Source organism: Scardinius erythrophthalmus, assembly GCF_964197995.2.
Source record: "Scardinius erythrophthalmus genome assembly, chromosome: 18".
Taxonomy (NCBI): Eukaryota; Metazoa; Chordata; class Actinopteri; order Cypriniformes; family Leuciscidae; genus Scardinius; species Scardinius erythrophthalmus.
The window spans coordinates 37306165-37320734 of record NC_138238.1 but is presented as its reverse complement, the minus strand read 5'-3'; the positions used below and the strand labels follow the sequence as shown (position 1 = coordinate 37320734).

The 14570-nt window shown below is 41.0% G+C and overlaps 1 protein-coding gene across 1 annotated transcript in view; it reads left to right on the top strand.

Moving 5' to 3' along the window:
* frmpd2 (FERM and PDZ domain containing 2) overlaps positions 1-14570 on the top strand; it is a 69649-nt gene that overhangs the window by 50412 nt on the left and 4667 nt on the right. Inside the window, exons 25-26 of the mRNA XM_081393724.1 lie at positions 11380-11566; positions 14341-14552. Coding sequence (XP_081249850.1) covers positions 11380-11566; positions 14341-14552 — 399 coding nt within the window. The remainder of the gene's footprint in view (positions 1-11379; positions 11567-14340; positions 14553-14570) is intronic.

Below are 14570 nucleotides of genomic sequence, written 5' to 3'. Positions count from 1 at the left end.
CAGAACTAGAAAATATGAACATATCACACCAGTCCTCAGGTCTTTACACTGGCTCCCAGTTAGATTTAGGATTGATTTTAAAGTATTATTGCTGGTATATAAATCATTCAATGGCCTAGGACCTAAATACATTGCAGATATGCTCACTGAATATAAACCCAACAGATCACTCAGATCATTAGGATCATATCAGCTAGAAATACCAAGGGTTCTCTCAAAGCATGGTGAATCTGCTTTTAGCTATTATGCCAGCCGCAGCTGGAACCAGCTTCCAGAGGAGATCAGATGTGCTCCTACTGTAGTCACATTCAAATCCAGACTCAAAACACATCTGTTTAGCTGTGCATTTACTGAATGAGCACTGTGCCGCTGTTCGTCCGACTGTTTGCACTGTACTGTATTTTATTTTTTTATTTTTCTTAACTGTTTTAATTATTCTTATTTCTTTTTATTATTTTAATTTCTTTTATGTAAAGCACTTTGAATTGCCATTGTGTATGAAATGTGCTATATAAATAAACTTGCCTTGCCTTGCCTTGCCTTATTTTATGAAATTAGAAATCAAAGTGGAAATAACCTAAATATATAGTCAGAAAAACCCTGGCTTCGTGTGGAAGAGGAATTTTGGAAAGGATATGATGCTCGTGGACATCGCGGACTGTTTGGATAACGTTAACAAGGAACTAAAGGATAGCCGTCCACAGAAGATGAACGGTAACTAACTGCGTGTGGAAAAAGTTTTGGTAAGCTGCAACTTGTTTTGCTATTTTTGGAAGTTTGCCAAAATGAACGAAGTTACTGGACATCTAGTTTGTGGAAAAAGAGAATCGAAAATGACAGAGAAGGCTATTGAAGAAAAGATGCATAAGTTAATTCAATCTAGAAAGGCCAAGTTAGGACATTTAACTAGCCAAGCTAATCAGATTGAAAGACTAATGGAAGACGATGTTAACGTGAACACAGTTAAACAGAAATTGCGTTTGAATTATCAAGACTCATTTGGAGAATTGAGCAAGATGAATGACAGTTTAGAGCAATTAATGTATGTGGAAGAATTCCAGAAGGATCAAAGCTCTTGGTATGAGCCAAATGCAAGTCGTATACATGGATTTATTCAACACGTGGAACTGTGGATTAAAGCAGCTGAGGAGCGTTTAGAACAAGCTAGGCACTGTGATGAAGACATCCATCCTTCTGACAACGCGCGTCTCTGCTGTGTCTGCATTGAGCAGTAGGAGCAAAAGGCGTGGTTCAACCACTGGAAGCAAAGTGTCCAATACTTCCTCAGTGCGCCTTAAAGCAGAAATAGAAAGAGCTACATTGCTTGCACAGGCAGCGGCTTTAAAACAAAAACAAGATCTTGAGCGTCAGGAAGCAGAGTTAAAATCAAAAAGAGAAGAATTAGATTTACAGACGGCAATTGCTGCCTCTGATGCCAAATTAAGAGTTTTAGAACATTTTGAAAATGAGCGTTCATCACAAGTGAGCCCTGCGCATGCAACGACAATTGACTCTGGATGTATTCCATTACTTGCAAGTCGAAATCCAGTCACCAACACAAAAAACGAACGTGGTGAATTCGTACCTCTTCAGCCTCATCCTATAGGCACCCATCAGTTTACAGCGAAAAATGAAACAGATGATCACGCAATTGAAACACTTTGTAGTGTTATGACTCGTCAGAATACTATAACAGAGTTGATAGCGAAACAACAGAAAATGATGACTTTGCCACCATTAGACATTCCTGTATTCAGTGGTGATCCTCTTGATTACAATACATTTGTAAGAGCCTTTGAGCATGGCGTAGAATCTCGCACTGAAAGCCCTAAGGATCGTCTTTACTTTTTAGAGCAGTTCACAAGTGGACAGCCTAAGGAGTTAATAAAGAGCTGTCTTCATATGCATCCAAATGAAGGTTATTACAAAGCCAGACAGTTACTTGGGGAATACTTTGGAAATGACTACAAAATTGCTGTGGCCTATATGAACAAAGTCTTGAATTGGACGCCTATCAGGCCAGAGGATGCAGAAGCTCTCAATGCGTTTTCACTTTTTCTGACAGCTTGCCGTAATACCATGGCTGAAGTGAGTTACATGGAGGAGCTTGATAATGTTGCAAACCTCAAAATAATTGTAACAAAGCTTCCATACAAGCTACGTGAAAAATGGAGAAGTGTTGCATGTGATGTTCAAGAACGATGTGACAGGAGAGTCAAGTTCATGGATTTGGTGGAGTTCATAAATAAACAAGCCAAAATTGCACTTCATCCAATCTTTGGAGACATAAAGGATAGCACAGCTGCCAAAACATCTACAACTAAACAAACCAATAACAAAGAGCAAAGAAAAGGTGTAATCAAGAAATCATTCATCACAAGTTATGTACAGTTGGACAAACAAAAGCCAAACACAAAGTCAAGTGAAAACACAAGTTCCATGATAACAACGCAGACGTGTCTCTTTTGTGAGGGTGAGCACTCCATAGACCTGTGTGGTAAACTTAAAGAAAAGTCACATTGTGAAAAGATAGAGTTCTTAAAGAAAAAAGGACTTTGTTTTGGCTGCTTGAAGCAAGGGCACATGAGCAAATTCTGCAAAGGAAGAATTAGTTGTCAGGTGTGTTCTCTAATTCATCCTACGTTGCTACATATCAAGAAAAGGAACACAGCTGTGGAATCAGAGAAGAATACTAAAAGCAGTGAAACTCAAACAATCTTAATTGCTTTTGTTAATGCAGAATCAAAGGGTTATGAGCTGAATGGGGCCGGGGAAGATGACTGTTTACTTACAATCGTTCCTGTTCAAGTAAAGGCCAGGAAAGGGAAAACAGTGGTGCAAACTTACGCATTCGTGGACCCGGGTAGCTCAGCCACGTTCTGTACAGAAGCATTGATGGATGAATTGAAGCTCACTGGGAGAAAGACTGACATACTACTAAGAACCATGAATGAAGAGAAACCCGTCTGTACGTACAAGGTGTCGGGCTTGGAGATCAGTAGTTTGTCTGGTGAGGAATTCATAGATCTTCCAGATGTCTTCACGCAAAAGTCAATACCTGTTGGAAAGGAAAACATACCACAACAAAAGGATATTGAAAGGTGGACCTACCTTAAAGGCATAAACGTACCTCAAATTGAAGCTAACATTGGATTGCTTATTGGAGCAAACGTACCTAAAGCTATGGAGCCGTGGGAGGTGGTGGGCAGTGTTGGTGATGGGCCATATGCAGTTCGGACCAGGTTAGGCTGGTTTGTGAACGGACCTTGGAGGGAAACCTGCTGTCATGCAGACAAGAGAAAGCCAACAAAGACAGTGGTAAACCGCATATCAGTGAGCAGTTTAGAAAATCTGTGGTTACAACAGTTTAAAATGGATTTTCCCGAAAGTGGAAAGCATGACGAAGTGGAAATGTCCAGAGAGGACCATCAGTTTATGGATATGGTCATGGAATCTGCTAAACTGATAGACGGCCATTACTCCTTATGTCTACCACTCAAAAACAGATTGGTCAACATGCCAAATAATCGCCCAATTGCTGAGCAATGAGCACACAATTTAGAGCGAAAGTTTCTCAAGAATGACTGCTTTAGACAGGAGCATACAGACTTTATGGACAACCTGATTCAAAAGGGCTACGCAGTGAAATTGTCCAATGATCAACTGAAGCACAAAAGGGAAAGTGTGGTATATACCACACCACGCTGTGTACCACCCTGTCAAACAGAAATTGAGAGTTGTGTTTGACTGTGCAGCGTCCTATAGAGGCACATCCCTGAACGATCAACTTCTCCAGGGTCCAGACTTGACCAGCAGTCTGATTGGTGTTGTTATCCGATTCAGACAAGAGCCTGTTGCGATTATGGCGGACGTGGAAGCAATGTTCCACCAAGTAAAGGTGTCTGATGAAGACTCTGATTTACTCAGGTTCCTCTGGTGGACGGACGGTGACTGCAATCAAACACTGAACGAGCACAAGATGACTGTGCATTTGTTTGGGGCCACATCCTCACCCAGTTGCGCCAATTTTGCCTTGAGGAGGTGTGCTGAAGATCAGCGTGGGCAGTTCAGAGAAGAAGTGGTTCAGACGGTTTTACAGAATTTTTACGTCAATGACTGTCTCAAGTCTGTTGTCACAGAGGAGGCAGCCATGTTAATGTGTCAGGATCTTATGAAGATCTGTGCTAATGGGGGATTCCGTCTCAACAAATGGGTGAGCAACCGACGTAAAGTGCTCGATTCGATCCCGAAGTCTGAACTGGCTACAGAAATGAAAACCTTGGATCTGGATAATGAGGAACTTCCTCTGGAGAGGGCTCTCGGTCTCAACTGGTGTGTCGAGTCAGACACGTTCAAATTCAAGATCACCATTAGAGATCGCCCATTTACAAGAAGAGGTCTTCTGTCAGTCATTGGATCAGTCTATGACCCTTTAGGCATCTTGTCACCTGTAGTCTTACCAGCGAAGATTATGCTGCAAGAACTGTGTAGACTGAGGACTGGATGGGATGACGACTTACCCGAGCATGTGAAAAGGCGGTGGTTTGACTGGTTAGTCAGTCTTTCTGCTTTAGAACACTTCTCAGTTGCAAGATGTCTCAAACCTGAAGGGTTTGGAAGTTGCGTATTTGCTCAATTACATCACTTTGCGGATGTGAGTGAGAATGCTTACGGATCAGTCAGCTACCTTCTCCTGCGCAACGCAAACAATGAGACACATTGTGCGTTTATGATGGGCAAATCCAGAGTAGCGCCTCTCAGACCTCCTACTATTCCTCGAATGGAATTAACCGCTGCTACTGTTGCTGTCAAGATGGATGGTGTTCTAAGAAGAGAACTACAACTGAATCTTGCAAATTCAATGTTTTGGACTGACAGTACGGTAGTACTACGGTATCTCCAAAATGAGACCACTCGTTTCCGCACATTCGTGGCAAACAGAGTTTCATCTATTCTGAAAGACTCTGATGTGGATCAGTGGAGACATGTCAGCACAGACAAGAATCCGGCTGACTGCGCCTCTAGAGGGCAAGGAGTGGATGAGTTCGTGAAGAACACGACTTGGGTGTCTGGACCTGAGTTTCTTCACAGTCCTGAAGAGTGTTGGCCCAGCATTCCATTGAATCACACAGACATCACTTCAGATGATCCTGAAGTCAAAAATGTCACAGTAAACCAAATAGAAGTGGAAGAAAACATTACTCCATTCATGAGACTGATCAACTACTTCTCATCATGGATTAAGTTGAAAAAAGCTGTGGCATGGTTCCTGAAGTTTAAAGCCTTGTTACGGAGTCTCTGTCAAAAACGCAGAGAGCTGTGTGCGTCTAATACAAAGAACAGCCTAGATTTTAGTCAACATCTGATTCAAAATCAGATTGATCGTTTCAAAGCAAGCTTTAGGCATACCCAACTTACAGTGGAAGAACTGGGTCAAGCAGAACTTGGCATAATCAAATTCTGCAAAAAGAGAAATTCTCAGAAGAGATTTTTGCTTTACACAAAGGACAGAGTATGAGGCGCAGTAGTCACTTGTATAAACTGAACCCTGTACTTCAAGATGACCTGTTACGAGTTGGTGGGAGACTGAGCCGGGCAGCTATGCCAGAAAGTAACAAACAGCCTGTTATTTTGTCCCGAGATTCTCATATCACCGATTTAATTCTCCAACAGATACATAAAGAGACTGGACACGGAGGGCGCAATCACATGCTCTCTGAATTACGCCAGAAGTTTTGGCTTCCGAGGGCCAACACAGCCATCAGAAAAGTAATTGCAAAGTGCATGACGTGTCGACGCTTACATGGAAAGGCTGGAAATCAACTAATGGCTGATCTTCCACAAGAGCGAGTGATGCCAGATGATCCTCCCTTCACTCGAGTAGGTGTAGATTATTTCGGACCGTTCGAGGTGAGACGTGGAAGAACACTCTTGAAAAGATACGGAGTCATATTCACTTGTTTGACCATTCGTGCAGTGCACATTGAGCTTGCCTCGTCATTAGACACAGATTCATGCATAAATGCAATTCGGCGTTTTATGGCTCGTAGAGGACAAGTTAAGGAGATTCGCTCAGATAACGGTACAAACTTTGTTGCTGCCAATCGCGAGCTGAAGGCTGCCATTGCTGATTGGAACACCTCAGAGTTTCAGCATCTATTCCATCAGCATGGAATCAAATGGACATTCAATCCTCCTACTGCTTCACATCACGGTGGTGTGTGGGAAAGGTTGATAAGATCAGTCAGAAAGGTGCTGAATTCCACTGCAAGAGAGCAAATTCTTGATGAGGAAGGCCTTCTTACAGTTTTATGTGAGGCAGAGTCGATCATCAACAGCCGACCGATCACTAGGGTATCCAGTGACCCTAACGATCTGGAGGCTCTCACACCCAATCACCTGCTGCTACTGAAAACAACACCATTGTTACCGCCAGGATTGTTTGACCAAAACGACCTCTACTCACGACGCAGATGGAAACAGGTGCAATATATGTCCAACTTATTCTGGAAGAGATGGATTAAAGAGTACCTACCTCAACTCCAAGAGCGCCAGCGGTGGGCCACAGCATCTGGGAACTTTGCAGAAGGTGACATCATTCTTCTTGTAGATGACTGTGCGCCAAGAAATTCTTGGATTATGGGCAAAATCATCGAAGCTTTCCCAGACAAGAAGGGTTTTGTTCGCAGAGTAAGGATAAAGACAAAGACTAACATCTTGGACCGACCCATTACGAAGATTTGTCTGCTTGTGGAATCTGATTGGGCTAGTGGTAAAGACTAAGCCCCAACGATGAGCCATGTGCTAGTAACCTCTGGCTCTCTTTGTTTTTTGTTATTTCTCCTTAAGAAATGGAATGGTAATGGACTTTATATCTTGGAAAGGTTAAATGACTAAGCAATAGACATTTAACTTGCTTATTAATAGCATCTTTGTTTTGTGAGAAATTAGAATATTTTCTAATGTGAATACTGTTCATTGTGCATAGTTAAGAGAAATAAAGTAATTGTTCTAAGGTATTTGTTACTAGAACAATTAGGGGCCGGTAATGTAGGTGCCAAATGTTTGTTTTACATTCAAGAACGTAAAATAAGTTTATATTTGATATTTCATTTTGTTCATGATCCACATAATTTAGGATTTATAATGTAGATAATTAAGAATTGGATTTTAGCGTTGCATTTGTAATTTCAATAAGTACTGCCACTTTAAGCACGTAGACAACGACGGTGCAAAAAGGAAAAAGGATAAGGGTTGATGGAGAAGGAGTCGCACGGTTTTTCTGACCGTGTTTTTCCAGTCAGTTTATAGACGTGCATGTGCACGAGTCAGTTTTTGGAAGGAACGTTTTATTTTGTATATACAGAAGTCACATATTGTTTGTTAAAATAAACCTGCAACCGTGATTCAAGAGAAAGAGTTCGTTTTTATTTTTGCATCCTGGAACACGCGTCAGCCACAAGACTTCTCTCTTATTTTATGAAATTAGAAATCAAAGTGGAAATAACCTAAATATGTAGTATTAAAAACACTTTACAATAAGATTCCATTTGTTAGATAACATTAGATAAAATGACCTAACAATAAACAATAGTTATATACTGTCGCAATTATTCTCCTTTAGGGGTTAATTTAAAAATACATTTTTAAAATCAAAAGTTAACATTATTTCTGTCAACATTATTTAATGCACAATGAATGAAGTGAACAAACATGACCAATCAAGTATTTGTATTAAATAACATTCACAAACCTTAATTAATGTTGTAAAAATATATTGTTCACTCAATGTATGGAGTGCCACAGGGATCTGTGTTAGGCCCTCTATTATTCTCAATATATATGCTGCCACTTGGAAATATTATAAGTAAACATGGAATTAGTTTCCATTGTTATGCTGATGACACTCAAATATATATTTCATCACGGCCGGATGAAAACGCTAAATTATCCAAATTGACAGAGTGTGTTAAAGATATAAAAGATTGGATGACGCGCAATTTCCTTTTATTGAATCCAGACAAGACAGAGGTAATACTTATCGGTTCAAAAAACCACCCACAAAACCTCTCACAATACAACTTTAACATAGTAGGATGTCCTGTTACTTCATCCTCTACAGTAAAAGACCTGGGTGTTATACTAGACTGCAACCTGTCTTTTGAAAATCATATTTCATGTTACAAAAACAGCCTTTTTCCACCTTAGAAACATTGCTAAGCTATGTAATATGCTATCTGTTTCTGATGCAGAAAAGTTAGTTCATGCGTTCATGACCTCGAGACTAGATTACTGTAATGCTTTATTAGCTGGTTGTCCTGCATCCTCAATAAACAAGCTACAGTTAGTTCAAAATGCCGCCGCTAGAGTTCTAACTAGATCAAGAAAATATGATCATATAACACCAATTTTATCATCACTACATTGGTTACCTATAAAGTCCCGTATTAATTACAAGGTATTGCTACTGACTTATAAAGCCCTAAACGGCTTAGCTCCAGTCTATTTAACCGATCTTCTTTCCCCCTATAATCCATCGCGCTCTTTAAGATCACTAAATTCGAGGCTTTTGGTCATACCTAGGATATCTAGGTCCACCAAAGGAGGGAGAGCATTTTCACATTTAGCTCCAAAACTCTGGAATAGTCTTCCGGATACTGTTCGTTGCTCAGACTCGCTCTCCCAGTTTAAAACTAGATTAAAGACGCATCTCTTTAGCCAGGCATTTATATAATACTTTTAATCTTAGTTAAATCCGGTCTCTAGTTCATAAACGCCAGAGGAGAACTGGCCCCCGACTGAGCCCGGGTTCTCCCAAGGTTTTTTTTTCTCCATTAGGTCACCTGATGGAGTTTTTCGGTTCCTTGCCACTGTTGCCTTTGGCTTGCTCAGTTGGGGATATTTGGGGATATTTAATTGAATTAATCAATCAACGATACCATTGATCAGCATTACCAAACGTGGACGTTCCACTAGAAACAAACATTGATGTATTGTTTTAATTTATTACTGTGAAGCTGCTTTGATACAACCTATGTTGTGAAAAGCGCTATATAAATAAACTTGACTTGACTTGACTTGACTCAATGTGTAATGTTAGATAACGCATTAAGTGATGTTAATGAATGGTATCTTATTGTAGCGTTACCAAACTATACAGGAGATAAAACGTGTTTTATTTGACTTAACTGTACTTTTATTTAATCCAAAACGGCATTCATATTTAATTTTAAAAGGGCTTTTTAAACCTGCTAGGAGTTATCCAGCCAAGAATAAGACTAGAACTGCTTTTCTGATTCTGACAGACGATATTAATGACGGCTTTTTATTTCTCATCTCCATAAATATATCTAGTAGTAAAGCTAATGCAAGGGCTAGAAATCAATTAATTCTTTGCTAATACTTCCTCGTCATCATGGAGAGCGCAGTTCGCACCGCTTTCTCCTTTCCACAAGCGCTTGTTCTCCCGTGGCGTCTGTCGTTGCTATTCATCCATGAACATAGGCGCGCCTGGAAAAACGAGCGCGCCGCTTCTATTATGAGCGCGCTTGCCTCGCGCCATTTGAAATAACGTATCTGCACGCGCAAAAACATCAGCAGCACCACCGGTCGCCATGTCTCAGCGCTTTTATGAAGAGGACTCAACTGCACGCGCTTCGGGCATGCACGCGCATCAAGTACCGGGTTTGAGAAAACCTGATACCGTGACGTTTAAAAAAAAAATTATTACCGACTTGGTACCGAAGTACCGGGTCTTTTGACAACACAAGGTAAAGGTGATGCTGATAATGAACTAATTAACAATGCACAGGTGATAGAACTGAACTAATGATGATGATGACAGAACACAGGTGAAGACAGTGATGATGATGAAGACGAACATGGTGGAAACAGAACACAATCCTGACAATACAAAAGAAAATAAATCCTGAAAATAAAGAAGAGGGCTTTGAGCTGGACGGGACCAGCGATGAAGAAGGCTTTGAGTTAGGCAGGACCAGCGGCGAAGAGGGCTCTGTGCTGGACGGGACCAGCGGCGAAGGGAGCTTCAAGCTCGGCGGGATAAAAGAAAACAAAAGCTCTGCGGGCATGACGCTGTCAGTCTCTAGCTCAGCGGGCATGACGCCATACTGTCACAGGCGCGGCGGGCATGGCTCGGCTCGGCTGGACTGGCGTTAAGTGCTGGCTCGGCTCGGCTGGACTGGTGTTAAGTGCTGGCTCGGCTCGGCTCGGCTGGACTGGCGTTAAATGCAGGCTCGGCTGGACTATGAATGAGGATGAATGGCGTGGCGAAGATGGCTGGAGACGGTGGCGTTCCGGATCCGAACTGGAATGCCGGCTCGGCAGGAACCAACCGGAAGATGAACGGGGCTGTGTCGAATAGGGACAACTGGCTAACTCTGGAATCAAAAAGATTCTGCATCTTTGGTCGGTCAATCTGTAACGTCTCAGGGTAGAAGAAGATGAAGCTCCAGGCCGAGATCCAAAATACAACAATCATGACATATACATAGTGATGAGTCTGATGACTGATATTTATATGCATTTTATTGAAGTAATCTGATATGCGGTTATAAAGATCTCATTGACAAGCTATCAGCAGGGTTCCCACACCTTGGTCAACTTCAAATTCAAGGACCTTTCAAGGACTTTCCAGGTCCAATACCCTCAAATCCAAGGACTTAATGTGGGGACACATTTGTTGTTTCCAACAACAAACGTTGAGGTACCATGGTAGTTTCATGCGCGTGTGAACGTCATGGCAACGTACAACACAAAGTAGCCTACTTCATGCGGAAAAACTTAACGTAAGATGGTAATCGCCACTTACATTAAATTAAATAAAACAGAATCATCCTCACGTTTTCAGTGATTCCCTAGTTATTTTGTATTTTTATACTAAAAATAATTTAATAATTTAATCTTTTGGTCATATATATTAATAAATGCACCAAATTGCTTTTTTTCTCCTTTCGAGCAAAATTTCTCACTTTATCAAACTGTATGATCCATAAAACAATATAAACTTAATTTTTTTTTCAAACCTATATACTATGTGCTATTTTTTATATGTAAAACATTGAAGAATATTTAATGCAGCTTATTTCCATTAAGTTTATGAATGGGGACAAAAAAAAAGACCAAAAACTGAAGATTTTCACAGAATAAAGGCTATTGCATGGCTTCAGAAAGCTTGGGATATGGTACACAAATCATATGGACTGGACTGGTTTTATGATGGTTTTTGTATCCTGACCTTCAGCTGAACTGATATTAGTGATAATAGTTTTGTGTGTGTGTGTGTGTGTGTGTGTGTGTGTGTGTGTGTGTGTGTGTGTGTGTGTGTTTGTGTGTGTGTGTGTGTGTGTGTGTGTGTAGGTGGTGAGTCTGGTGCTGGAGCGGGACGGAGGCTCTGTGATGAGGCGAGGCCCTATAAACCCTGTGTTACGGGACACACTCGCCGTCCGATCACCGAATCCCACAGGGATGAGGAACAGCTGTCCTGCCATCACCATGACCAGACCCTTCGGCGTCAAGCCCAGAGACTACAGCTTTGTGTCGGACGGTAATCAAAAGATGCATGTAAATGCGCCACTTTAATGGTGTATAGTATGTACACATTGTCGCCCTACTGTGAATTTGCTTGATAATTCAAACTTCCCTCTTCATGCTTCTCTCTCTGTTCTCTCTCCTCTTCACACCCCCTTCACGTGCACGCGCACTAACCCCGCAAACCCTACCCTCCAATACTTCTTGTCGGTGATTGGCTGGAACTGTGTTTATTATGTTTCGTGGTGCGGGTGAGCCCAGTTTGTTTTTGATGATGTTTTATAAGCAAAGTTCGGGAGGAGCACGTTCAAATAAGCAATCCAATCTACTCGTCATCAAACAATTACGTCTACCCTAATCAGCATGACAAGAAGTATATATATATCCACACTGTCAACTCACCTAATATTCCTTGACAGTTTTTTCAGCATCCCTCCACCACCCCGACTCCTCACTCTTGGCTTAATCTTTACAGCCAGGAATACGGGGGGAGTACTCTGGGTTCGGGCCGAATACCGAGCCCGGAGCCCTCTCCTCGGACAGCACGCCAAATACGCATTTATTCTATCTAACTTATTTGTAAGTGTGAACTAGTGAATTGCCGTTTGCGGAGCCTGGGGTGTCTAGAGAGACCGCGTTTTTTTACAGTGTGTTCATGGGACAGGCAGCTAGCGGATAGTGAGGAGATGTTTGCGGTATGTGACAAAAAAATGTTTTGGCCTAAAAAACGCGTCGCATCACTTAAAGCACCTTTAACCCTCAGAGGTCGGCAATCACGCCGGCGTGATCTGCTCGCTTTTTTCCTTAGGAGTTGAATTGAGACCCGAAATACTCTTTTGACTTTGATTTTACAAAACAAGTTTCATACATCAATCGATTCTGTTAAATGTGTATTATTTTTGTGTATACTCACAATAAAAACAAAGTGTTGTGCTTTTTGCCAAATAAAGAAAAATAAACACGAGGCGAGTTCTGCCTTCTCTCTGCCAGTGTAGTCCATTCTGAAACGCGTCCGAAAATGAACAATAACTCAGCGAATACTCAGTCAAACAGGCATACAGACGCACAGGCATGAAGCTTGAATTCTCTTCTTTTAAATGAAGTAATTTATATAAAAAACAAATATTCTCATCTTGTGAAATCTGTATTAATAGAGAGCGATTCCAGTCGAGCTAATTACAGCTTATTCAGATGTAATGTGACTCCACCCACGGAGAGCGCACGCTATTCAAACGCAAATGGCTGAGGCAATCCGCGCAATCCTGTGAACGCCCCCATATCAGCTCGAGAAAACACAAGTTTATTCAGATCATTACTTGTTTACACCGTCTTGCAGCTGTGAGGAATAATAATAATAATGGAAAATGTCCCTCAGAAGTGCGGGTATATCGAGGAGCGAGCTGAGGAATACTAGTAAGTTTTTTCCTTCTCACGTGAATTTCTTCACGTGGGTTTCTGTTTATGAATGAATGAACGGCAGAGATGCGCGCTGTTTACCACAGCTGGCAAAGACAGGTTAAATTTAAATCGCGTGTGTGAATGAATGATGATGTTTTAGCAAACTGTATTGCTATACTGAGATGAGTAAAAATCGACTGAAATATGTTGAAATAAAATGTAGGCTATTTGTATAAGCAACGTATTAAACTGCAAATTAACAATATGCCCTAATATTTCATGAAAACAACGTTACAGTCAGGCGAAATATGAAAGTAATGAATACATAGATAAAATGTAGGCCTATAATGATTTTTTTTTACAAAGAAAGAGTACACTTGAAATATTGTTGAAATTGTAATTATTGTTGTAATTGTAACCTTTTTAATAAAATAGCAAAACATATTTATAAGATAGATGTAAGCAAAATCTTAAATGGTCAATATAAGTCTTCTTCTAAATATACCTTTTTCCTTGCATTGTGGCTCAGTCAGTGTCACACCTGAATAAATGGCTCATTATGCAGAGTCATTATGCAGATTGGGTGGGACATTGTATTCTAAGGTGTAAACCACCCCTCGTTCACGCCTCCTCGCATATTGGCTTTCCAAGCAAAACCTGTTTTACATCAATTTAAATCAATGTATGGTTTTATGTGAACGATAAAGCAAGACTATTTTCACATAATTTTGAAGAAAAAAACTAGGTGATGACATCCATTAGTCAAAAGTCTTATTGACACATATTTACTATGTGTTTTGTGGCCTTATTTCAGAAATTTTAGTTTTTAGTTTTTTCAATAACCATGCATAAACATTATTCCCTCAAAAATGAAAACATGTACATACACGTGGCTCACATATTATGGTAGCCCTGTTTGTGCTTTATAGATTGAATTTACACCTTTGCCATTAATATGTTTATAAGCAACTGAAAAAAGCACAAATGTCAGGGCATGTCAGAACATCTCAAGGGCCCCAAAAACAGCCCAGACCCCAGAGGGTTAAATGTTGATGATCGGGTTAATTTACATATGCATTTGATTACATATGATACAGCTTGTTTCTGCTTTTCTTCGACTGTTTTGATCCTGAGATTCAGTTCTCTTTCAGAAGATGTGTAATAGCGCCCCCTTCCTTAAAACAGTGAAAACATGGAAAGCCGGAAAATTCCGTCAATGGCGGGGAAAGAGTTAAAATCTTGGAATCATTGAGAAACCTTGAAATGTCTTAAAGATTGTATTCCCTGAAACACACAGATGCCCTGTCCACCGCGCTTCAGGATTACACAAACACAGGTAAAGTGACGTCACCTCCACAAGGCTGGCTTAAATGTGTCTAATTCCGTCCCCAGAGAACATTCAGGAGGTGAAACTTAAGAAGACCCTGAACGGTCTGGGCTTCAGCTTCTTCATCTCAGAGCTGGACACGTCCCTCGACTGTGGCTCCATCGTGCGGATCAGAACGCTGTTCCCAGGTCAGCCTGCCGAGGAAAGTGGCCAGATTCAGGAGGGAGACGTCATTCTGTCGATTAACGGGCAGCCGCTGAAGGGCTTGTCCTATCAGGTAACAAGAGCTTGTCTT